This window comes from Strigops habroptila, chromosome 16 (genome assembly GCF_004027225.2).
Source record: "Strigops habroptila isolate Jane chromosome 16, bStrHab1.2.pri, whole genome shotgun sequence".
In the NCBI taxonomy this organism is placed as follows: Eukaryota; Metazoa; Chordata; class Aves; order Psittaciformes; family Psittacidae; genus Strigops; species Strigops habroptila.
In genome coordinates, this window is record NC_044292.2 from 3,285,639 (window position 1) to 3,309,764 (window position 24,126).

Below are 24,126 nucleotides of genomic sequence, written 5' to 3' on the forward strand. Positions count from 1 at the left end.
AAAGATATCTATCATATCTTTATTTACATATCATGGAAACACACATGCAACATATCACAGGATTTACTACAATGGAACAGCCTGTCCCTATCTCCTGTTACCAAAACCCTTTATTTTTTGGCTCACTAGGAAAACTATCACTTCCCCAGCAAGCTCCTAAACATAATCATTACAAATAACAGACTTGGCAGGGTAACTAAATGAGTGAGAGCTGCAGGCTGGGATGTCCTGCCACATCCTTGCAGAAGCCAGGTGGTTTTCTGGAAGCTAGGAAAGGACTAGATGGTGCCAAAGAAAACAGGTAGTGTGTAACAGCTAGGGAATACCTGTCTGTAGCAGTGAACAAGGGAGAGAGCATGAGCTCTGTCAGAAGGGCCTCTCTCACCTTCCTGCTGACCTGTTTCCTATCTTTGATTCCACCAGCTACAAGCTTCCTGTCCTCTAGGAACCTCTGATCCTGAAGGAGGCTCTACCTTTCTTCTCAAGTAATAGTTAAGGGGTGAAGTTTAAGCTCATATCCCATTTGATGTGAAGGATGGGTCATATCTTGCCTCTGTTGAGAGGAGGAGCTTACTACCAGCAGTAGAATGGTAGTCATGATCACCTCTTACTAACCAGGAGAGGGGGACCCAGCCCAATGGCAGGAATGTGCTGAGGGAAAGGAGGTGGAATGCAGTCCTGGTACAGAAAAGCCTGAGGCCACTCAGTTTATAATTAACACGAGCTTCAGTTTAGTTGGAACATGGCATGTTCCAAGCCTGCAGCTTCAGTCATTTGCTTGACTTTTCTCCTCTAATTCCCATTGCTAGGTATAAAACAGCTTGACCCCAGCTCCTGACCATCCAGGCAGGAATCCCACCCTCCTAAACATTAATGAATGATCCCTGCTCTCCGTTGGCTGACTCGGGCTCCACGCAGCGCCCTTTCCTCCGGGTCACTCTTCGGTTCCGGTGGAATTTGGCATAACAGCGTAGCCCTATGGAAAAGACACGTGTAAGTGAGCAGGAGGGACCAGGGCTCACTACAGCAGTAACATCAGACAATTAGCTCTTGGCCTCAGTTCACGACAGAGCCTGCTGCAAGTGGGGACAGTCCCAGGGCTGGGAAGCCTGGATTGTGTCAAATGAGGTGGCAGAGAAATGCCTCACATGGACAGGGCATACTGCTTTCTGGGCCCTGCTGTTCTGCTTGGCTCACTGCTCTGGTTTGGGATGCACTGGCTCAGGCAGAAGCTTTCACTGGCTTCTTGAAATGCCAATGAATTATCTGGTTTGTTTCCAGTGATTTTATGGAAGCCCTGCTTGGTTTCCCCCTATTACTTCCCATTACTGTCTAAGTGAGCTCTCCACTGGGAAATTACTATAGATTCAATGTGCAGCAGCAATGGCAAGGGAGCTCCCCTTGCTGTTTATTTCCCTGAAGCTTCAGGAGAGGAGGGAAGAGACTTGGAAGCATTGTTACTGGGAGGTCTGATCCAAAGCTCACTCTCCTTCAGTTTCTGTTTTGGATGCTTGAAGTGCAGGGTCTCATGGAAGCTATCTGATATAGCATTGATGAACACTAAGGTGGAAAAAAAGGCATTTTAGTTGTAAAAAACATGAGTAGTTATTCTCCCATGGCAATGGAAGGCAATGGGAGCCTCTGCTCAGGGTAACTCATCAATTTCTGGCACTGATTGATTTATCTTTTGGTGTCTATTGCCTGACTTTGCTACACCAGAATGAGTAGCTAGTTGGGCCAGACAGGGTGCAGGCTTTGCGTAAGTAATTCTTATGAAATGCATTTCAACAGATTTTCAATAGATTTTCAATTTTCAATCTGGTCATTGAGATTGGCAGGAGCTGATTTGGTCATCCTAGAAACTGCAGCTCTTTTTCCTTCCAGAGCAGGCAGCAGCAGCAACAGTGCCAGCACCCCCGGAGTGGGGAAAGCTGAGGATTTATAGCTTTTATAATGAGACAGCCCATAAACTGTCCTTGAGTACTTGTACACAGGAGACCCAGCCAATGTCACAGGTCACTGAGCAGCCTTTTGGAGTGCATGTCCCTGGGCTACCCTGTGACCCGCTACTTTAAAGTTGGGTTTCTGCCCCTCATTACCAATCCCTCCAGGGCAGTCAGGCCTACCAAAAGGAGAAACACACAAGATCAGAGCTCTGCTCTTATGTGAGAATCTTGTCTGTCTTATCTGGACGCTATACCTCTGGGGATCTTTTTAATGCTACAGAGGATGCACATTTGACATCAACTTATAACTAGCTTAAGTATAAAGCAGGGCCAGGGGCACCCCTCGTTAGGCTTGCAGAAACACTTTCCTAGGCTAATCTATCAGGACGTCATCTCTGATGAGGACCTTCAAGTGTTACATCACACACCCAAGGTGAAGACTGTCATTTAACATTGCAACTCCAGGAAAGCAGTCTGCTTACCTGGGTAAAAAGCTGACTGACCTGGTCAGAGTCACTAAGTACCTAACACAGGTCACAAAGCTTGGTAACCAGAGTTTTGTTCTAGCCTGGACCTGATCCTGAACATGTTCAGACTAGTAGAGTGCCTTTCAACATCTTTATAATGCAACTGTCTATAAAGGGCTGCTGTGCATCCTTCAGAAAAAGGTTTAAGAAACAAAAGTCTGTGTCCTGCCCACACCTACTAAATTGCTACAAGTTCAGTTGAAATTAACTCAGGAAAGCTGAGGCATAAGGTCACACAAAACAAGGATAGTAGGCTGCTTTTATAACCTGTGATAATTTAAAGCATCATTGAAATGTTAATACATTGTGGCTTCTTCTGTTAGGATTATAGATATTGAGATTTTTGTTCTCAAGAGGGAAAACAAGATGTCTCAATGGTCACATTGTTAATCAGTGGCAGGGAAAGGCTAAAAGCAGCAGAGCTTGGCTCCTATTTTCATGTACAAATCACTATCCTGAGCCACCACAGCCAACCATGAAGCCAGCTGGAAGGGGGAGAGCAAAGAGCTGAACTTACCTTCAGTGCACATACAGTCATCATAACACTTGTTGTTAAGGCCTCGATTGTGTGGTTTGCAGAGGTGCTCACGCAAGTCACAGCAAGAGCCTGCAACACAGGAACAAGGCTCAGCACAGCTCATTTATCCCCTTTCTCTTGTAGGGCTACTAACCCCCATGACAGCTCCATGGTACAGGCATCATCTGTCTCCACAACACATCTCTGTGGCACAGAGAGCCTCTGCCCTTCTGTCTGCATACCACTTCCTACCAGTATTAGAAATCAGGATGTTGTATTAGAACCTGTGCTGGGTTTCAGACAATCTCATGTTTGGAGAAATGACTCCACAAAGCTGATCCTGACCTGGGAGGCAGTCAAGGTGATGATCACAGGGCTCTCCTTCAGCCATCACTGTTTCATTTCCACTGGTGGGGCTCTTACTGCGGCGTTTTTCTGTGGAAAACAAACAGATCCCAACAGAAAATTTCATGCTAGTGTTTTTATTTTGGAGACTATATTGTTCCAGGGGAAAACAGCCTCAAACTTGCAGAGTTTGAACTCTAAACCTTCATCTCCTCCCTATTTCTCAACCCTCCATCTATCATTCTTCCTCTGCCCTCAAACTATGCATCCAAAATGAGAAATATGCTGAAACTGAGTACAAAACACAACCAGCATTATGCTTTTTCTCTCTTTCCACACCACTATGATCTCACATCCTTCAGCACAGCTGTGAACACTAACCATGGGATGGACCTTACAGAAGGACATTAGGGAAAAGGATGGGGAGGTTTAGCACCTTTCTTTTTAGCAGATGGCCACATTTCTGGTTTGAGATCCTCATAATCTGTCCAGTCAAAGAGTGCCATATCTAGGGTGGGCATCACATCCCCATCTTGCCTGAGGCGGGCCTGCAAACCACAAGAAACCAAACAGACAACAGATTACACTTGTATAGTGACCCTGAAGTCTCTGCAAATTGTCCTGATGCTTTTAGACATTAAAAAGGCTTTATGATTCCCCCCCTCCATCCCTGTCTTATCCACTGGGAATTCTTGTCACCTTATTTTCGAAAGGGAAGAGCTTTCCCTTGTTGTAGCTGAAGCCAAGAGGGAAGTTTCCACTGGGTGAGGACAAAAGGCAAGCAAGGAGCATTAGGACATGCTGCCTCTACAGCCAAGTGCTCCTACTGCTTCTCTGGTCCTTAAAACTGAAAGATGACGACTAGCTAAGGGAGAAATAGGGCAAGGAAGAGAAGCAATAAAAGGAAGTGTTTGTGAAGAAGAGGTGTTTAGATGTCTCCAAGACAGAGAGCTGCTTTTGAGCAAGAGTTTTGGTGTTAAGCAAGCACTGACCTCTAACTGGAAACAAAAAGGAAACTGGACCTTATCTGCAGGAGATACCTGTCTGCATCAGAGGTACAGCGCTGTCTCTTTACCTGTGACCGTGGTGATGTGGCTGGAAGAGCAGGAGGCTCTTCCGTGGAAACAGCTAGTTCCAGTGCAGTGATGAGAAGCGTGGTGGGAGCCAGACTTGTAGCTTCCTCCGCCTGCAGGTGTTGAAACTGTTCCTCAAAGCTTTCAGGTTTCTTGTACAGGGAGCTTGGCCCAGCATCAGGAGTCTTCCCTGCAGAGGGCAATAGGTATAGTAGCATTAGCTTTCTCATCCCTTTTTTCTCTGAGTGCCATAGATTCTAGTCAAAGGAATTCAGATTTCATCATCAGTGTTCCACCACCCTGGACCCTGTTCAGACCAGTGCAAAAAACCAGTCTCATGCTATTAAATCAGGTCCAGAATACATGCATCTTGATTTTTACATTCTTAAGTCATACATAATGGTCTAGTGGGAGGTGTCCCTACCTATGGCACGGGAGTTGGAACTAGATGATCGTAAGACCCTTTCCAACCCTAACAATTCTATGATTCTATGATCGTACCTTCTTGAAGATACATCTATCTCATGCTCAAGAAGCAAAGAATTTCTTCTTCTGGTATCAAGAGTACAAAATGTACCTGATTAACCATTTTAAAAACAATGGATTAAGCTGCTGCAAATACATGTGAACACACTCTTATTTGACTTTAGTAGTGGGTTAGCTCAAGTGAGGACCTACCTAACTTGAAACAAGAATATCTTCACAGCCTAACCCCTGCTTTTACAAAGTATTACTTAAATATAGCCCTTAAGTTAAACCAAAGAAACAAGGCCTGTTTTGTAGTCTGCAAATGGTGTTTCAAACCAGCTTTGTTACATACTCTTCCATATTGCTTAACATGAGTTGTTTAGTCAGTCCCCTGAGAAAACAATAGAGCTCTTCTTACTGATGCAGGGAGGAGTGATAGCTGGAACTCAAGAATACTGACACCCAGCTCGACAGATAGTAGATTGACAGAAGTCTCCTGCTTTAATAGAGCTAAAGATTTACCACACCATACCCCAAAGACACACACCCACAACTGGACCTGCAAAGGAAACCAGTCCCAGTCAAACACAACAACATTTTGAAGCAATTAATGCAATTTCACCTCTGCAAAATTCGTAGGTTTTGTAGTTCAACATAAATATAGAAGAATACAAGCTCTGATGAGAAGAAACTGATCTTCAAGCAGAGTAGTGGTTTGTATTATTTCTAGTTCTGGTCATGCTTCGAAGTCAGTGATTGAGCATGGCTTGGACATGTTTGTTCATAAATTGAACCATTTGCTAAAAAACCAAAACAGGCCACCCCAAAACAACCCCTCAAATCCTTGGAACATTTAGAGCTCCCCTGTAAGGCAAACCAGGTCATTTCCACAACATTGCAGCCAGCAGTAAAAACCTCTAGGTCTGGAGTTCCCCTTTTTTCTTGTGCCTCTTTTGTTTGGCAGATTTCTCCCCAGAGCAGGCACACATCCCACACCCTCCACACACCCATGTGGCTCAACCACAGCTGCATCTTCTTGCCCTCACACAAGTGGCACTCATTTCCAGTGACCCAGCAGCCCTGGAGAGCAAATACCTCGGTGGTGTTTCAGCCTGTCCCTGCGGCTGTGGCGCCGATGTTCTCGGTTCTGCTTCTTTCCTCTCTCAGACCCAGGGGACTGGTTTTCCCTCTCAGGATATGGGAGTTCAAACCCCAGGAACACATCCTTGTTCTGCTTCAGGGCTGCTGGCTGTCCCTCTGCCGCCAGCTCTTCCACAGCTGGAGCTCCACTACCCGTTCTGAAGGCCTCTTCCCCATCTGGCTGCCCTTTAGAAGGCATGGCATGGACCCTCTCCTTCTTGGCCAAGCCATGCTTGTGGTGGTGGCCACTTCTGGGCTGCTGCAGCCACATGTCTTGGTTTTGAAGATGGTTGTTGTTCTCTGGAACATTTTTGAGCTTTGTGCCAGGGTCCGGGGAGACTGCAAGGCTGATGTCAGAAAGAACCAGCACGCACAGGAAAAGGAAAGGAGGGAAGGTGGAAAAAATTGCCATAATCCTGGTGCTCTGCCTCTCCTGCAATTAAAATGGTAAAGTAAGCAACCTCTAGGAACTGTAAAGGCAAGCAAGATTCAGACCTAGGACACTTAGATGAAAACAGTTACGGTGTTCAAAGCTAGAAGTGAGTTTTTGCCTCCTTGGTTACCTTCTCTCGCAGCCCTGGTTACAGCAGCTGAGACACACGTGCAGGGCCTGCAGCGCTGAAGGGTCCCAGTTTCATGTGCAAATGAGGGCCATCAATCAGCAGGACACTTCCCTTTGATTCCTCAGCGGCCCCCCTACCCTCCCATTCACAGCCCACCATCTGAGGGGCTGGGACTGGCTCCTGTGGACTACAGCTCCAGCACAGCACCAGCTGCCTGGCCAGGGCTGTTCCTGCCAGGGTGGCATCCCAGGCTTGGCTGGCACTGGCCCCTCCTCACTGCTGGTGTCCCTGCAATGAAGATGTCAAGATGAACAGAACTGGAAGCAGATGGCGGCCTCGAAGGACCAGCAACAGCCCTGAGCAGCTCAAGATAGACACACATGTACAGCAACACACATACTGCTTCAGGGTGGCTGAAGCTGGTCAAAGGGAATTAAAAACACTAGAGATTTTGTGCTGATGCCTCACAGAGAAACAAATCTGCTGTCAGCAGAGCAGGAGCTGCTGGCCTAAAGATCAGGGGGCAGGGAGGCAGACTGAGGTTGTCCCACTTTCCCTCCTGGACTCTGCACTGGTCACTTCACCTCACCCCACCAAGGTGGGCCTGTCACTGGGAGGGTAATTTAAGTCCAAGGAACACTGAGGCCAAGTCCCTCAGCACAGTGGCTGTGGACTGTTCTCATTCATTCTGTTCCACAGGAATATTTGTGAGGATCTTCCTTCATCCCTGTGTTTACGTCATCAAACATGGCTTTGGGACGTTGCAGAAATTAGAGATTTCTCTAATTAAGTTATTCTCCACCATCCTTTCCCACAAAAAGGAGAAAAGTATTTTCAGCATTTCCAGTGCAGCCTTTCACTTTGCAGCAACTTTCTTAGACTGTCCCTCTCAATCTGGGCAGCTTAAAGCCAGAGTTCCCTGTGACTGTCAGAAAACCAAATCTATGCTTACATTTGAGAAAGTCTATCACATAGTTACAGCCACAGCTCTTCACTCAACCTCCTCCCCATCATTCCTGCACCCCAGCATCCCATTGCACTGGATTTCCACCTGCCTGTTCACCAGGTGAACCACTTTGCTCCATAGTTACAATGGCTTGTGCTTCCTTGCTGTTTGACCAGCCATTGTCACCTGTGAAGGGCAGCAGGTAACATCCTCTGAGGCCAATCTCAGTGCCTTTTTGTGGAGCTGACAGGAGATACCCTAAGAATAGCTCTTGGCTCTTCCTTTCCTCTTTTCTTTCAACCTGAGGTAGATATGGAGGGTTTTGAGTCAATGAAACCTCTGCCATCAGAGCAGCCCCAGCCTCCTAGAGCACCTGGGGATCTTAGAAAGAGATGTCTTCATCCTCTTAACTGAATACTATGAATAGTATTTTATTGGCAGCTACTTGGGACAAAGAGAAAACAGACTGACAGCTAAATCTAGTAACAAAGCACTTGAAGTCCTACTTCAAAACCAATGGGACAAATAGTAACCCAGCAAAACCGAAGCTCTGCATCCACAGTCTTTGGTTTTTCCTAGGATTTTCTCTTTGAGAACCAGAGCAAACCAACTGGATCAAGGCATCACTTAGAACAACTCAAAGTCTAGAAACAGTATCTTACCTTTTCATCTGTAGGCAAAATACTAAGAGTACAAGTGCAAAGAGAATACAAGGTGAGTGTCTCCTGTCTCCCTCACACAGACGTGGCCCCTTTGATGGTGAACCTGACAGGCACATTAGCTGCAGATTCTGGCTTTCTAGCTAGAAAACAGCTAAATGCTGCTAGAAAACAGCTAAATGCTGCAGGGCAGTTAAACAGAAGGTCTGCTTCAACGTGCAGGGGGTATTTATTTAAGCTGCCCAGCTGTCTTGTTGGCATGACACAGGATGAAAGTGCAGCTCAAGCACAAGGGTTGCCTCATCTCAGCACTGGCTGAGCGGGCAGGATAACACGCTGTGTTACTGTGTCTCTGGGAATCACACATTAATAATGCAGATAAACACCTGTACTGCACTGTGGTCAGGGAGATCTGAGCTGTCTGTCAAACCAAAACAGTGTGTGGAAAAGTTTTGGTACCTTAGGTTACTGCAACACTGCTGTGCTAGAGACACAGCCTGCTCTTAACCACTTGTTTCCATGCTCTGATCTATCTTTAACTTCAGAAACGTCTTCCTGCCTCCTTCATTTTTCTTACCCTGCAGAAGCAGTAAAATTCACACTTCCGAAAGGCAGCTGAATAACACAACAGCATCCCTAGTTCTTTGTGCTCAGGTCCCTCAATGTCTGAGCAACAAAGTAAACTCTACCTTCAACTCTGTGAGGACCACAGTCCACAAAAGACAGTGCTAGCCGCAGGCTTGCTGATGTGGGCATCAGAGATGTTCTCACACTGCTGATGCACCGCTTCTTAGAGGGTAAATTCTGTCCCGAGCCATATGCCAGGCAGAAAGAGGTCTGAAAGATGCCTTTCTTAAATTGCTCTAAACCAAACATACATACATGTTACAAGTATGGAATTCATCCTCGTCTTGGGGTTCATATATTAATAAAGGATATAGGTGAAGTACTTTACCAACTTAAGCTGCCCTTAGAGCTCTTGACAACACCAGACGTGCATCCGCCTTGTTCCACCCAATGCCTTGCACTTCCCTTCTGTACCCTCAGGATTACAGCCACCTACCTCCTGAGGTAGCAAAGCTGCTACTACTAAGGAGAAAATGTGTAAAGAAAAGATAAGGCCTTAGGGCTACCCAGGGTGCAGGCTCAGGGCTGATGAGTGAGTTGTAGTGCTGTCTCTCAGCCACTATTTCGATCCATTTTGGGTTAGTAGTGGATGGTCACAATCCTGTAAGGGAAATTAGGGGCGGTTTTTGCATCTTGAGTAATTTTCCCTGTGGGGAGTCTCTTTCTCTGGACTCCCCTGTACAATTGCTATTACTCTGCTCTCTGCTTGTAATCCTGCAAGGCAGCCATGGACTGAGTAGGTACACACAAACTCAGGCATGTTTTCCCCCTATAAATACAGTTGTGTCACTTGGATTTTAAAATAGGTTCTGAAACTGCCCCTGCTGTAATTGTTTTGTATTAGACAAAGCAGGAACGTCAGCTCAGCTGTGTTCATTCACATATCTCACTTAAAACATGGTGCCCAACAGTCCTAGCTTTAACTTCTCATGTTCTTCATGTCACAGCCAAGAGGCACAAAACTCTTGAACTGAGAAATACAGAATATCAAGACCCTTTGTCACCCCGGACCACAAATGATGCAGTTTGAATGCTCAAGGGCTGAACCAAGCTAAACCCAAGCACGTACGCTGGGACAGATTTCTCTTTGGCTCTGATAAGCTCAGACTTTGGCAGATTTCCTGGACTCTAGACATGCCCAAGCTGCAGCAATAGACACAGTGTATGTGCATCTACAAGGGTGCTGTGTGTATGTGCATGTGTGGCAGGGATGCTAGACAATAAACCCAGCTTCATGTGCCAGGCTCCCTGTAAATAAGAAGCCACAGGGTGATGGATGGGCTTGGGAAGGCCTGGAGCAGAATGGACGGGGTAGGCTCTGGTAGCTGACATGCAGAGAGCTGGCTGTAGCCAGGAGCTTGGCATTGTGCAGATAAATGAGATTTCACTTCCCTGCTGGGTCTCTTTCCATCTGTTTTTCTGTTTCTGAAGGCAAATGCTGGGAAGCTTCATAAACAATCTGCCAAGAGACCTTCCCATTTCAAAGGGCTCTCTCCAAGCTTTCTAGCGTCCCCAAAAGCACACAGGTAATCTTATATGCACCCTTTTCTTTTCCTGCCCAGGGCAAAAGTAACAACACTTTTCTTCTCTCCAACATTTCTGAGTCCCCTGCTCACAGATCTCCAGTCCTTTTGGGTCCCTCTTTGGAGCTGCCCTTTCTTAGGTTTCCTGTACCCATCATCACCTTTCCTCCCTACCTCGTCTTTCATATTTATCTGACTCCACAGATTCCTTGACCCCTGTGACTGTGTTTGGTGCGAGAAGGACAGAGCAGCCCAGCAAGTCACACTGTATTGGGGGGGAAGAGGGGCACATGAATGAATATGCAGTACCCTCTGCTGTTCTTCCCTCTGGGACTTCCAGAAGTGGCTGACACAGCCATCATAGGCGCGCTGCTATCAAACAGAGTCTACGCTGCCCAATAATGAGATTAAAATAGCAACGAGGCTGAGATTAGCATCCAAGATATAGTCACTTGCTGTCAGCACAGCAGAGAGGACTCTCCAGTTTAATGCACAATGCCGGGTGACAAATGAGACACAATCAATAGCAAAGGTCGTTGCTCACCAGGCTGGAAAGCACCCGCCAGTGTGACAGGGAGAACGGGGGCATATTGAGCGCGATCGTCACTGGGAGGAGAAGTGGATGTGTCCTGCCTGGCACAACAGCCAGGCTGTGCTTTCCCCCTTTTTCCCTGCATGTCATTCTCCCTTTGAATCAAAAGGTGTGGAATTAATGCCTCCTTCTGCAAGGGAGAGGAGCTGGGGGATACAAACCCATTTCCATTAAGCCTTTGGTTGACGGGAAGACTTCAGGTGTGAATTGGATAAATGTCACTTAAATCCCACAAGATGAATTACCAGCTGTAATAAGCCATTAACTGATGCCAAACTGATTTAATTCAGAGACGAGATCTCACTTTTATCAGCAGAGGAAGAGCAGAGAACAACCCGCGGGTACTTAGGGGCTCGGTGCACGGCAGCGCACGGCTCCGCAAGCACAATGACTGGGTGGGAAAAGCTCTCTTCAGCCCTCAGCTACTTTCCAGAGCCGGGCCGTACCCGTGCAGTGCCGCTGCCTCTGGCCGAGGCGACCGCGCTGCCGGGAAAGGGGAGAGCCATCTCGGGGCGGGGGGAGCTTGCAGGAGCCCCTGGAGCAGCAGGGACCTGGGGCGGTGGGACGCCCGCCCCGCACACGCCTGCAAGGTGTGTGGCGCTGCACATCGCGCCGGGCGGCAGGACCGCGGCGGGACCGAGAGTGCCCGGAGCCAGCTCCCGGCACGAGTGACAATAGATAGGGCTGGCTGAAGGCACCGCGCACCGGCGCTGTCCAAGCTCGGGACTCAGCTCCCGCCGCTGAGCGATGCCGCCGCGACCAGGAGCACCGCGCCGGGGGTGCCCGTCACCCCCCAGCCTTTGTCTCCTCCGGGGCGCACGGAAAGTGGGAAAGTGCCCCTCGCTCCCCGCAATCCGTGCGGGAGCAAAGGGAGTTCAGCTCATGGGAGTCACCCCCGGGCTGGGCGCGGGGTGAGCGCGGAGCGGGCAGCGCTGCCTACCTGTGCGCGGCTCCTCGGTGCGGGCTGAGCCCGGCGGGCAGGCGGGGCAGGGCAGCGGCGGTGCGAGGGAAGGCAGCTCTGCCGGGGGGCAGCGGGTGCTCAAACCCGAGTGCAGGAGGAGGAGGAAGAAGAAGAGGAGGAGGAGGAGACAGGGGGAAGGCAGTGGGGGAATGTGGAGAGGAGCCGGGGCCGCCGGGAATCCCGGGGGATTGGGGTGCATGGTGCGGGGGAGGTGGGGCTGGGAGGGGCGCGGGGGGGCGCAAGGGGCGGGTGATGTGGGATGCCCGGTGCGCGCTCCCGCGGGGCTGGAGGCAGGAACAGCTCCTGCCCCAGGCGGGGACCGGGGCGGACAAAGGACGGAGACAAAGGCGGGGCGGCCCGGCGGCAGGTCCCCGCTCACCTGCGTGGGGCGGGGCGGGGTCCCCGCTGCCCGCAGGGGGTGCCCCGTGTTACGGTAGCGGGGTGGGAGACCGGGATGGGTGACCAGCGTCCCCCCGCTCCCCGCACCGAGTCCCGCTGCAGCGGAGGGAGCTGCGGTGCGAGGCGGGGGAAGCGGCCGGGAGCCGCGGGGGGGGCGGTGGGGGACGGCGGAGCCTCGGCACCGGACCCGCCGCGGCCGCTCCTCCCGCCGCCAGGGGGCGCTGGGCCGCACGCCGCTCTGACGTCACACGGCCGCGCCGCCGCCCGGCTCCGCGCTGGGCGCCGCCGCGAGGGAGGGAGCGGCGCCGTGCGGCGGTGAGGGGCGGCGGGCAGGGGCAGCCTCCGCGGCTCGGGGCGGGCGGGGTCGAGGCGGTGGCGGTCGCCGGGATCCTCTGGGCGGTGGGGGCACGGAGCGCGGTGCCGAGGGGGCTCTGCGGGGCCGGGAAGCCGCTTCGCGAAGGGAGCGGCGCTGCACGCCCGGTTGCGCGGCTCGGAACAGCCCTGCTGTGTGCTCCCGCCTGCCTGGCCGTTGGAGCAGCTGGTGTGCGGGGCGGTTGGCGGGCAGGGCACCGCGAGAGGCCTCTGCAGCCGTTCCGCGCAGTACACACGGGCATTTGGAAGGTGATGGGTTACACACTACGTGATGTTCCTGCCTCCTTTGCCTCCCTTTTCTTCTGAAATCCCCTCAGTAACAGATTGCTGCCTTCCAAAAGCGCCACGAAGGGCGGGCAGGCTTTTTCCTGATGCCTCCTTCCTGCTTCCCCTATAGCATCCCTCCAGTGCTCTGTTACAGCAGGAAGGGGGGACAAATTTATCTGACCTCATACATTTAGGACAGTGGATTCGAAAGGCTGTTACCTGCAGCATTGCTCCGACCAGTCACTCCAAAACCTTGAGCTGAGAGAGTATTAAATGTGTGATTCTTTGGCCTGACGCTGTGACTGAAGGGTGGATTTCTTGGGATGCTGTGGTCTGTTTAAGAAAGGGTGATGTTAAGATGAAGATATGAACCTAAACCTCTAAAAATACAGATTCTTTATGCTACTGTGATACAGATTGTTCATTCACATTTGAGAGTCACTGTAGCTGAGGTGCTAGAGATGCTTGAGTATCTTTAATTTTATTTATTGTAGCAGATCACCAATAGTCCAGGCATTCTTTGTATACAATGGTAAGATTCTAATTTAAAACAGGAGAGTAGCTGCCTGTTTTGTGGTTGAAGTAATTCTTTGTAGATTTGCAAAACAGGGGTTGTTGCAGCTGAAACAACTTGAAGATCAGTGGCTCAACATCTGATTGCAATGTCTGTGCCTTACCAGGGGGCTGAGAGACACTTGTGCTGCTCATGGAGCACGGTTTATGAACAGTGGTGCTGCTATTAGCAGTCAGAGTTTGGATGCATGGATAAAATAATAGAAATCATAAAAATAATAGAAAAATAAGTAGAAAACTATGTGCAGCTTAAAATGCAGACTCCACTGTATAAGGAAAGCTGCTGGAAAGTTGAACCCCAGTGTCTGCTGTTTGATTGTTGGCTCAATGATGTCCCTTTATAATTGTCACAAATGTCAGGCTCCCCAGGGCAGAGGTCAAGGAATGTCTGGGCAATGCTCCTAGTCATATGGTTTAGTTTCAGGTACTCCTGTGAGGAGCAGGGAGCTGGAGTCCATAATCTTTATGCGTCCCTACCAACTTGAGATATTCCACGATTCCATGATTTTGTGTGACAAATTCCATGTTAACAATTATGGGGCTGTGTGGGGTTTGGTTTCCTTGGGACTAGAGAGTGAAAACACTGAAGCTGTTGGTAGTGGACAGCACGTGACTACCTCTGTTGTGTCATGTCAATGAGGGTGCAGATCCAAGCCTGAACAAGCAGTGGTTGGTGGTGGTGGTGTTAGAATAAACCCATAGAACTGAAAAGTTCTTGTTTTGGGATAGGATATAGGGGTTAGCAAAGGGCGTGTTCTGGTATGAGAACACTTCTATGGCTTTAGAAGAAAAAAGTGATTGCCTAAACTTTGTGTCTTAGGAATCATGAATTGTCCAGTCCTGGCCAAATGTGTCAAAAAGGGAGATAGCAAAGAACTGTGAGTTGGGCAGATCTTAACTTTTTCTTCTTTAGTGTGTTGACTCTGAGCTCAGCAGCACTAGGGAAGGGGACGGCTCCAGGAGCTGACTGTATTAATAACACAGGAACCAGAGGATAAACATTCTTTTTTGTGGTTACTTCCAGGTTCTGGGAAGAATGACCACTCTCACCCGGCAGGACCTTAACTTTGGGCAAGGTAATGTGCTAAGCTGCCATCTGGTATGTTTGCAAGGCTGCTTGTTGGCACTTTAGCTTGTGGAAGTGTTGTTGGAGGGTTGCTCTATCCCAAAACTTCCTGTAGCTCAGGGGGAGCAGGTGAAATTAATACAGGGAAAGACATCTTTCCCTGAATATATCCCCATGAGTATATAGTATTGCTCTGCATGTTTCTCCCCTCCCTACATGAGCATTTTTTGTTTTTCAGTTGTTGCAGATGTGCTTTCAGAGTTTCTGGAAGTGGCTGTTCACCTTATCTTGTATGTCAGAGAAGTTTATCCTATTGGGATCTTTCAGAAGAGGAAAAAATACAACGTACCTGTCCAGGTAGGAGGTTTTCCTGGAAGCTGACAGCCACATGGATGGACAAGCCAAATAGCAAGTGTCAGGCAACGCTCACCAGAACAGACTAAATCACCTCCATGCTTTGTTTTAACGTGCAAACTCATTTTTTGAAGAGAACTTAGTTCCTGTCAAAAGGGAGAACAGCTGAGGATAGAGCAGTACTTGTGGAACAAGCACATCATGGGCAGCAGCAGTAGTAAAAGGCTTCCCCAGCTATGTGCAGTAAGGCAACATGGAAGCATGCTTCCTAGAAGTAGTGATGGTTGGGATATACTATTCCCAACGTGCTACTGTGGGTATATATTCCCACTATGCTACAGCTGTGTGGGTACAGTGATCTGCCTCAGCTAACTATCCTTCCATGAAAGAAGGTTATGGTTTGAATAACTGGTTGGAATTGGCAACTTAGTGGTGAAAAAAGCTATTTGAAGCCTGACTCAGGGACTCACGTGCTGTGTAACACTCTGGTTGGTGCTTCTGTTTAAGCCTTCCCCGTTAGCATTGTCCTGGTTCACATCAGAGCCCAGCTCTGACTATTCACTGTGTTTGCTCCAGATGTCCTGCCACCCGGAGCTGAACCAGTACATTCAGGACACCCTGCACTGTGTAAAGCCCCTGCTCGAGAAGGTAAGATCATATTAGGGACCCGGGCAAAAGTACTGCCCGGGGTCTTGATAGAAAGTAAGAGACCATAAATACCATTTTCACTGCAAAATTCATTTACAAATTTACCATTTACAATATAGTAGCTGATAAAACTACTAACAACAAAAACATCCATCACCTTCCCTTGCAGTTAAGGCCCTGCCTTGCTGCTGATCATTGGCATTTAGTTGTGTCTGATACCTGCACGTGAGGATACACATCTGTATGTTTCCAGTTATATCATTCTGTGTGTTAATGTGCTGCTTTTGAATACATTTAAGTTTAAGCACCTAGTTGGCAGAATAGTTTGAATGCTCTGCTGTAAGCCAGCAAGCAAAGGTAGGAGCGAACTCTGGGCTTTGTAAGAGCAAGGTGTGACCACACAAAGCATTTCAGGATGTAGGATGCTGGCAGATCTTGCGTTCTCTGCTCTCTACAGATGCAATTAGAGAATGGAAATAGTATTTCGCCAACGGTCTAAGCATATCTTAGCTTCCTTATCACTGTCTATTCCTGAGGGATGCAGTGAGATGGCTGTACATTTCCTCCTTTGTTCCAAAACAGTACCTAGAGAAATGTACTATTTGGTGCATCTCATAGCATCACAGAATCAAGTAGGTTGGAAAAGACCTGTAAGATTAAGTCCAACCTTTACCCTAGGACTGCCAAGTGCACCACAAAACCATATCCCTAGGTCTTAGAGATAAGCTATCAGTTTAACATCTAGCAAGTAATGGCTTTGCAAAAGCCTTTTTTCTCCTCCATAAGAATAGTCTGGCAGTGCTGAAGCTCTGATAACTGCTAGTGCTGTGAGCCACAACAAATAAGCATACTCCCACTTTATCAGAAGCATGTGAAGCTCAGCGGGGGCAGAAGACAGCTTGTTTTAAAGAAGAGGTTTTTCTATCTTTGTTCTTGCAGAACGATGTGGAGAAAGTTGTAGTTGTAATCCTGGATAAAGAGCACCACCCTGTGGAGAGATTCGTCTTTGAGATCACACAGCCACCTCTTCTTTCCATTAGGTAAAGCTCCCCTTGCTGCTTGCCTGAGGCATCCACACCAGCCTCTGCAGAGGTGGGCTGGAGGTAGCCCCAAGCCCCAGAACTTTATGCATGCCCATAACAACTGCTCTCTCCTCACCAGTTCAGAGTCCCTGCTCTCCCATGTGGAGCAGTTACTGCGTGCCTTCATCCTGAAGATCAGCGTGTGCGATGCTGTGCTTGACAACAATCCCCCAGGTAAACATTCCCTACAGCCTGACAGCACGGCCTTGCCTGGCTTGAGACAGTGGGTGGTGTCTGATCCTCTGTTAGTTGTCCCAACTGGGATCTTAACATGTCTCTTGCAGGTTGCACCTTCACAGTTCTGGTTCACACCCGGGAGGCCGCCACACGGAACATGGAAAAGATCCAGGTGATAAAGGTGAGCAGTTCCTTCAGCTACTTGACTGTGAGCAAGCTGCAGAGCCAAGACTGGAAATGAGAGTGTTGGCATCTCTGAGGTTAAGGCCACTAGCTGTTTTGAACATGTACGTTAGCTTCACGTGATGCACTTCACAGCTTTGCTTTGAATTAGTCAAAATGGTTTACAGGGCTGAGCACATTCACCAGCCACGACCACAGACGATAGCTGCTTCAGTGCCTGAATTAGACCAGAACAATGCTTACTGCGGAATGCCTGCTCAGTCACTTACAACAACTGACGTACTGTACATTTAATCAACACCAAAGTAAGCCCTCATCCCACATCCACTGTGTGTGGATGGCTGATTCTTTATAAACAGCAAGAAACACTAAAGATTCAAGTAACTAGTGGTGTTTGAGTGCACAAATACATTTTATCTTGCAGGAAAGTGTGTGCACTTCACTTTTTAAAGCAAAAATACATATATTTGTTTGAGAATCCTTGCTTAGGTACAGGGAAGCTCTTTTCCCAACCAAGTTATTTTGGGTGTCTGAAGGCACAATAGATAAAGCTAATGAAGTGGTTTCAAAATGGAAGTCTGCTCTGTACTGCTCAGTAATGGAAACTGGTAATATTGTAGTCCAGCCTTTAAACTTGCAAGGCAGGACAGAAATCCATGCCCTGAGCATTGCAGAGTTGCAGTGAAATGCTGCTGCAGTGACTAGAACATGCTGACTCAGGGCAGCTAAGAGTGTATCTTTTAAAGAAGCGAGAGATTACCTTTAGAATAAGTTAATATTATAGTTTGATCCTATAACTGAAGATAATTACGCTGAGTCTGTCACAAAATGAACAATTTAGGGTCACTTAAAGAATGATCAAAGGTAGCAAGAGTAGTTTTAATATGAATTTATAAACGTGCAACGTAACAGAATTAAATGGAACATTGACTCTGTTACTCATTACATGGATGGAGCATACAAAGGAAAACAGAGGTAAAAATAAAGCTAAAAAATGATTGATGCAGAGACTGAAGGCACAAAGGGTGAGGGGAACCCTCCCATTGAGTATCGAGGTTCAGACCAGACCCCCCCTTGCTTTCTGAACCGCTGGAGCCTAGGTGCAGCTAGGTCTGGTCTTAGTCTCAGACTTGGTCAACAGTTGGGATCTAAGGGCTGTCAGAAGTGTCAGCAGTTCACCACGGGTGCGATTTTTACCGGCTTTCACCTACCAGCAGCCTGCAGTTTTAAGGTGAGTCAATAGAATCTACTACACGACATAGTAATACACTACATAGTAATGGGTACACACAGACAGACACACAAACATAAAGACATACAAGGGTACCTGTTAAAAAATTCCCATTGAGTGCAGCGAAATGTTCACATCAAATGTCTCAGAGGTTTGAGCCTCAAGGAGCGGGGGGGACTTCAGCCAGGCCCTCTCATCAGCTTCAGTGATGGTCCTCCAGTTACCACAAACCTGAGAGTTTGTGAACTCTGGGGGTGTCCCACTCAGAGGGAGATGCTGGTCACAGCCCGCTGCAGTCCAGGAGAGCTCAAAGGGCCTCACTTGGCACCATTTATAGGGTCACTAGATGATGGGCTTTAGTCATTAGTAATTCCCATCCCGGCCACAACCCAAGTCAGTAATTACTAGAAATGTTTCAGAACTCCAGCAACAATGGTACTGTGCCACCTGGGCACCAGGGGATGACTGATTATCCTTGCTCTTGCTTCCCTCCGTAACCATGTAGGAGTTCCTGGTATGGTCAAGGGACTCTTTGCCACCCAACTCACTACACAAAGGCCAAGGCCTGATGGGAATTCCTGAGGTTGTGGGGCAGCCTAAAGTATGTGGGGGAGATGCACCACTGCAGTCTCAGGGCCAAGTGTGCAAGTGTGAAGTTTTGCTGATATGAAAGGTTTGAGTTACCTGTTTCTTTGCTCAACCACTGGATTTCTCATTCACTCAATGCTGATGTAGTGCTGAGAAAGAGCCCTCGCCTGGTGGAGCCTGCCAGCCCCTGCAAATAAAGCACCTTGTGTTCCTGCCCCTAGGATTTCCCCTGGATCCTCGCTGATGAACAGGACGTGCACATGCATGACCCCCGGCTTATTCCCCTGAAAACCATGACATCCGATATCCTAAAGGTGAGCAGAGCATTCTGGCCCAGGAGGTGGCTGAAACTGCATGTGGGTCCAAGCTTTGTCTGCTCTGATGCCAGCTCTGCAGCTTTCTGTAGAGGAAGTTTTAACACTGCTGAGCTGTAGTTTAGTCTGGCAGATGCCTGTGCCAGTAATCAAAACAGGGCAAGACTCCTCGTGATAAAATAAACCTGGTTATGAGGAAAGGAACAAACTCTTCCTGTTTAGCCTATTGCAGACTTTTTTCCCCCATTCACCTACCTGCATATCAAATGATCTGGTGCTTGTTTCTCTCCTCCAGATGCAGCTCTATGTAGAAGAGCGAGCCCACAAAGGCACCTGATTACCAGTGTTCCTTGCCTTCAAGCCTCATCTGATCTTCTAGTGGATTAAGATATCTCACAAATCATACCTTGCTAACTGTCTCTTCAGCTGGCCTTCTGGGTGAATGTAGAGCAGCTGCTGCCTCTCTATTTCAAGTGCTCTTACCACTGTATATAGAACTGACTTGGAATGTGGAGCCAGAGCCTGTTCCCATGTACACTCATGTGTGAGTATAGGTTTTGTTACAGTGAATCCCTGGGGGCAGGACATAGGTGACTGCAGTGTGCAGTCAGTGCTTTGTACAGCTCCAGTTCTCACCTCAATAGGGCATCTCCATTGCACATCGATAGTGATATACAGCGATCCACTACAGCAACGGACTCATGTCAAGGGTGAGTGAGGCCTTATGTAGCATCTGTCCACTGTGACTGTCCCAAGTAGTCTTCAATAAATGCTAAGTTTTACCTGAGTTCTGTCCAAACCAGCCTCCCCCTGTAAGCAAGTATTTTTATTCTGTATGGAGCTTTGTATTTTATTGGGTTTTTTCCATACCTTTTCTAGAATGTATGTGGAATCCGTCAATTCCCATGAAGGGGTTATACTACCTTGGTCTCTCTCCTTTCTATGGGAGAGCTTTCAGCAACAAGTGGCATTAGCAAGAAGGAATGTGTCTGTCCAGCAAGGACACCTGCCAGATATACTAAATAGAGGACAAGGGGAGCACTGTTAATCGTATACCTGTCAAAGGAGAGGGAAGAAGGCCTTAGCATTGGCTCTGTGCAGACAGGGGTAGAAGACTTGGTTCATAGTATTTAAGCTGAGCTTGTTGGTCAGACAATTTGATAACACAGCCAGTACAGAACCTCCCTGCTCCCTCCAAGTAAAAAGTGCAAGAATACTCTAGAGCAAGGTCTTGTGCTGCTTTAACACTTTATATAGGGTCAGACTGTTCAGTACAAACCAAGTACTTTGGTAGTACAAAGGTAGTAAGGAGAAAGCCCAGCACAATCAAAAGGCACTTCTGTTGTAAGGGAGCCACCTTGAGGTATTTCTTATCTCCTCTTTCTCTAGTGGTTTATTCAAACAACAATGGACTGGTTTTGGACAGGGAAGGCATGTACCGTTTTGATCTTCTACACTTAAAGAAACAATAAGGAATTAAGTACCAGTGACACTGCATTTATGAAAAAGGGTTGACAGTTTCCTTATGCTATGAAAGGGCTGATGTGAAAGATACACGTTTTTATACACAATAAAACTGAAACAGGAAAATAACATACAAAACCAAATGTCTCTGTAGCAGAGCCCTTGAGGACAGCATCGATAACCGGCATAAAACATTTTTGCCTTATCTTTTGTAAGTTCCATAAACAAACAAGAAGGGGTTTCTATTTAAGACTTAGGGTTTGGCTGCAGCACAAGGACATATTAACTAGACAAACAGATGTCATTTCATTGTCCTAGTCTTCCTCCTGTGGAAGGGCACTAGTAATTGCAGTAATATCCATGGTGCAGGAGGAGGAAAATGAGGACAGAAGTCCTTCCAGAGGGCCAGGCCTGCAGAAGTTCTGCTGTAAGGAGCACTAGCTGCCTGTGTTTGAGATCAGCTGTGCAAGACAAAGCCAGGACACTCACCCAGAGAGTACAGACAAATAAGTGCACCTGAGACCACCTGGTTACAGTCCTGAGGTAAAAGCAAACACATATTGTGCCTTCATAACATTGTCAGGGGCCCAATGGTGATGCTGGAGTTGGTCACTCGGATCCCATACCATCCTGCCCAGAACTGGGTGTCTTGGCCTCCGTGCTGGAACCAGATGTAACGAACTCCAGGTGGGTAATTCTGGAAGGTGTGAGAAATCTGGAGAGAAAGAAGAAAAATCCTTCTTAATTTGTCTAAGTAAACCAACACTGACCTAGAAGCTCAGACCACTACAGTGAGTCTTGGTTTCAGAAAAAGCTCATTCTAAGGTGTCTCCCATTGAAAGTGCATCATTCCTCTTTTTGAGGGACAGGAAAAAGCACCTCTTACTCAGCCTCTACCCTAAGTCAAATGTAATATTAAGCTTGATTCTTAGATTGTTATGTAACAATCTAATGGGGAATTTACAGCCAAACCAACCAGTTAAGCACGTTTAGCAGTTTAAGGAAAGTAACATCTGCAATACTTTAAGTGATATCCATGTAGTAGTTTTAAAACAAAGCTTTGTGATCTAATAGAAACAAGAGCTGTGCTCTTGTAACTCAGACAAAAAACTGAAGTGAAAAACCAGAAACAATTAAAGAGACTGAGCTAAAACAACAGAAGAGCCCAGGGCTACTCTTTAGGAAACCCTGGGCACCTGCAAACCAGCATGGTACTGGTACTGCTGCTTCTTCAGCATTGGTAACAGCAACTACTTATCTTTTGTATTGAGTTTAGCAGGCTGAAGAGCACAGAAAGAAGATCCACGTGGGACTCTGGCTAAGACAGACTTGCAAGATTCGAGTGTCACAATACTGATGTAAAGCCACTGGGCTGTGCTTACCTCTCTCCACACGGCATCATTCCACTGCTCTATAACCACCGGCTCGGGGCGGAACTCCGCAAGGACAATGTAGTCTTCAGAAAGCAGCCTCACTATAAGCTCATAGCGACACCCACAGTCAAATCTGGCAGCATACCTAGAGAGGCAGGGAGTAATCAGGGAGCAGGGTTGGATATACAGTGTTGTTTCCCGGAGTGTTCAAGAACAGTCTCCAAAGGGGTCCCCATCTGCAGAGGAAAAGGATTGTCATCCCTGTAGCTATGAAGTTCTAATACTTCCAGCTATCCTGCTCTTCACCTCCTTACAGCCTACTGAACAAACTTAGGATTTAGTTTCTGTTTTACTCAAGCTACAACTCCCAAAGGATAAAGAGCTAATTTTATAGCATGAGAAGCTTCAGAGACCTGGCTTGTCTCTAGGCCAATGCCAGTTTTCAGTACATACACTTACCAGTCCTTGACTACAATTTCAGGCCGTTTCTCATCCATCAACTGATTCCAGTATCCTTCTTTCTGCAGGCTGATGAGTTGAGACTTGAAGCACGGCCTGAAACAGCAATAAAAACATTCACAGTGTCACAAAACACATCTCTTCCCTCCCAACATCTGCGCTTTCCCTGACAGCTTTCCTCTCACCAAAGGCCCACCCCAGACCCTGCTGATCAGTGACCTCCCTCAAGCCTTCCAACTGTAGTGCCTTTGCAGAGAGATAGAAGGAATCGGGTCTCCAACTCCAGAACACTGGAATCCAGTTCTTACCCATATGAAGTGACGAAGTATTTCTGTACTTTGGAGTCTGGGATTTCTCTTCCATGAGGTCCAGGCATATTCTCAACCTTCCATTTATCTCCCTCATTATTATCAAGTTTCCAGTGCTGAAATTTCTCTAAAAACATCAGTATCAAAAATGAGTGTTAGGACCTCTGTGCAATTTCCAGCTTTTGAGAAAGAATCAGCTACAGAAGAATACCAGGAGCCTACTTTGATGACTTTTCAGATACACTCTATTATTCCTACAGCTGAAAGCGACTCCTGTCTCTATGTTGCCATCACTTTCAATGTGGCTGTCAGCAGCCAGGCCAACAGGGAGCAACTTCCTGACCACATCAGAAACACAGCAATAAAGCAGAGTTACAGTAGTCATATTAGTCAAGTCTTTGACAACAGAAATTCCCCAGCTGCTGAACGTTTAATCCCAACACCTGATGGTTTCACTGCCATGTTGTACTTGCTGTGCAAATTAACAGCCAGCCTGCAGCACTGGGGCCTTTGTGACTCCAGAGATGGAGATTTTTCTGCTGGCAACCACAGATAGGTATTTACTGATACTTTATCTACCCAGAGTAGTTTCACTGCAGATGTGCCCCAGCAGAGATCCATCAGTAGCTGGACAGTCCCACACCACCAGCAGCACTTGCGTGATGCAGGACACTGACTCATTCTGACTGTTAGGAAACTCTTAGTCCTCTCTGCTATAAATAATTAAACAAACCTTCAGCACAGGGGTTTTTGATTAAGTTTCTCTTCAAGTGGGAGAGCATGTAGAAGACCTTCCAGTCCGAGACGCTCCTGTCCAAGTTCTGCAGGTAAAACCCCTCACGCTGGCACTTGCGCTTCCACAGGGTGGTCAGATCCACCACGTACCGCCACTGCGCGCAGACCACCCTGCAGGTGCGGACCAGGTCCCGGGCGGGCAGCAGCGACAGTAGTTCCACCAGGACGTCTTCGGGGAGGTCGCAAATGGTTGTCATCGCAGACCGGCGGGCGGCGAGCGCGGCGGAAACCCCCGGGCACCGACAGCGCAGAGCTTGGGGAAAGAAGCAGAGTGTTTAGCACTGACCGACACACCGACACGGCCCCCGGGCGGGACGGTGCCGTGCCGCGGGCCATTGCCCCAGCAGCGCCCGCCCCGCGCCCCCCGCCCGGCCCCACCTGCGCCCCCGGACGCGGATGTGAACCGGCCGCGGCCCTTCCGCAGGGGCGGAGCGCGGGGCGGGCAGCCGGGAAGGAGGCGGCACCCGCGGGGCCGCGGCCCTTTATCAGCGGAGCGCGGCCCGGCCCTGACCCGAGCCGCGGCCGCCGCCGAGCAGCGCCCCAGGTAAGAGCGCTCGGCCCCGGTGCGCCGTGACCCCGCGGGGGG

The 24,126-nt window shown here is 48.3% G+C and overlaps 4 protein-coding genes across 6 annotated transcripts in view; 2 read left to right on the forward strand and 2 right to left on the reverse strand.

The window, feature by feature from the left end:
• Positions 1-12,424, reverse strand: DRAXIN (dorsal inhibitory axon guidance protein). The gene is made up of 7 exons (XM_030507651.1): positions 11,867-12,424; positions 5,972-6,449; positions 4,411-4,598; positions 3,772-3,883; positions 3,336-3,425; positions 2,991-3,080; positions 1-976 (listed from the first exon to the last, which is right to left on the reverse strand). The coding sequence occupies exons 2-7, from the start codon at positions 6,426-6,428 to the stop codon at positions 864-866; spliced, it is 1,050 nt and encodes a 349-aa protein (XP_030363511.1). The 5' UTR covers positions 6,429-6,449; positions 11,867-12,424; the 3' UTR covers positions 1-863.
• On the forward strand, positions 12,357-20,734 carry MAD2L2 (mitotic arrest deficient 2 like 2). 2 transcript variants are annotated; one of them, XR_003994564.2, is made up of 10 exons: positions 12,456-12,601; positions 14,523-14,574; positions 14,803-14,921; positions 15,495-15,566; positions 16,506-16,606; positions 16,728-16,822; positions 16,933-17,006; positions 19,049-19,141; positions 19,437-19,685; positions 19,786-20,734. XR_003994564.2 is itself a non-coding variant. In XM_030507655.1 (9 exons), the coding sequence occupies exons 2-9, from the start codon at positions 14,535-14,537 to the stop codon at positions 19,476-19,478; spliced, it is 636 nt and encodes a 211-aa protein (XP_030363515.1). In that variant the 5' UTR covers positions 12,357-12,601; positions 14,523-14,534; the 3' UTR covers positions 19,479-20,734. The 2 variants fall into 2 exon arrangements, 1 of the variants encoding a protein (XP_030363515.1); XM_030507655.1 differs by having other exon boundaries at positions 12,357-12,601; positions 19,437-20,734.
• The window catches only part of LOC115617317 (F-box only protein 6-like), a 5,016-nt gene continuing 1,512 nt past the window's right edge, over positions 20,623-24,126 (reverse strand). Inside the window, exons 1-6 of one of the 2 annotated variants that reach the window (XM_030507653.1) lie at positions 23,919-23,961; positions 23,479-23,793; positions 22,746-22,872; positions 22,438-22,533; positions 21,988-22,123; positions 20,623-21,320 (exon numbers count right to left, since the gene is read on the reverse strand). In XM_030507653.1, coding sequence (XP_030363513.1) covers positions 21,174-21,320; positions 21,988-22,123; positions 22,438-22,533; positions 22,746-22,872; positions 23,479-23,737 — 765 coding nt within the window. In that variant the 5' untranslated portion in view covers positions 23,738-23,793; positions 23,919-23,961 and the 3' untranslated portion in view covers positions 20,623-21,173. Of the gene's footprint in view, positions 21,321-21,987; positions 22,124-22,437; positions 22,534-22,745; positions 22,873-23,478; positions 23,794-23,918; positions 23,962-24,126 lie in introns of those variants that run through there. The other variant, XM_030507652.1, reaches the window with a different exon arrangement.
• The window catches only part of FBXO2 (F-box protein 2), a 5,897-nt gene continuing 5,759 nt past the window's right edge, over positions 23,989-24,126 (forward strand). The window contains exon 1 of the mRNA XM_030507654.1: positions 23,989-24,084. The gene's annotated coding sequence lies outside the window, so the exon portion shown is untranslated. The remainder of the gene's footprint in view (positions 24,085-24,126) is intronic.

Excerpts from the sequence above, each read along its gene's own strand:
- DRAXIN (XM_030507651.1), bottom strand. The coding sequence starts at position 6,428 with ATGGCAATTTTTTCCACCTTCCCTCCTTTCCTTTTCCTGTGCGTGCTG. Across the intron at positions 3,884-4,410 it reads CCACATCACCACGGTCACAG|GCCCGCCTCAGGCAAGATGG; the intron begins GTAAAGAGACAG and ends TGTGGTTTGCAG. Across the intron at positions 977-2,990 it reads TGACTGTATGTGCACTGAAG|GGCTACGCTGTTATGCCAAA; the intron begins GTAAGTTCAGCT and ends TCTTTTCCATAG.
- MAD2L2 (XM_030507655.1), top strand. The coding sequence starts at position 14,535 with ATGACCACTCTCACCCGGCAGGACCTTAACTTTGGGCAAG. Across the intron at positions 16,607-16,727 it reads CCACCTCTTCTTTCCATTAG|TTCAGAGTCCCTGCTCTCCC; the intron begins GTAAAGCTCCCC and ends TCTCCTCACCAG. Across the intron at positions 17,007-19,048 it reads AAAAGATCCAGGTGATAAAG|GATTTCCCCTGGATCCTCGC; the intron begins GTGAGCAGTTCC and ends TCCTGCCCCTAG.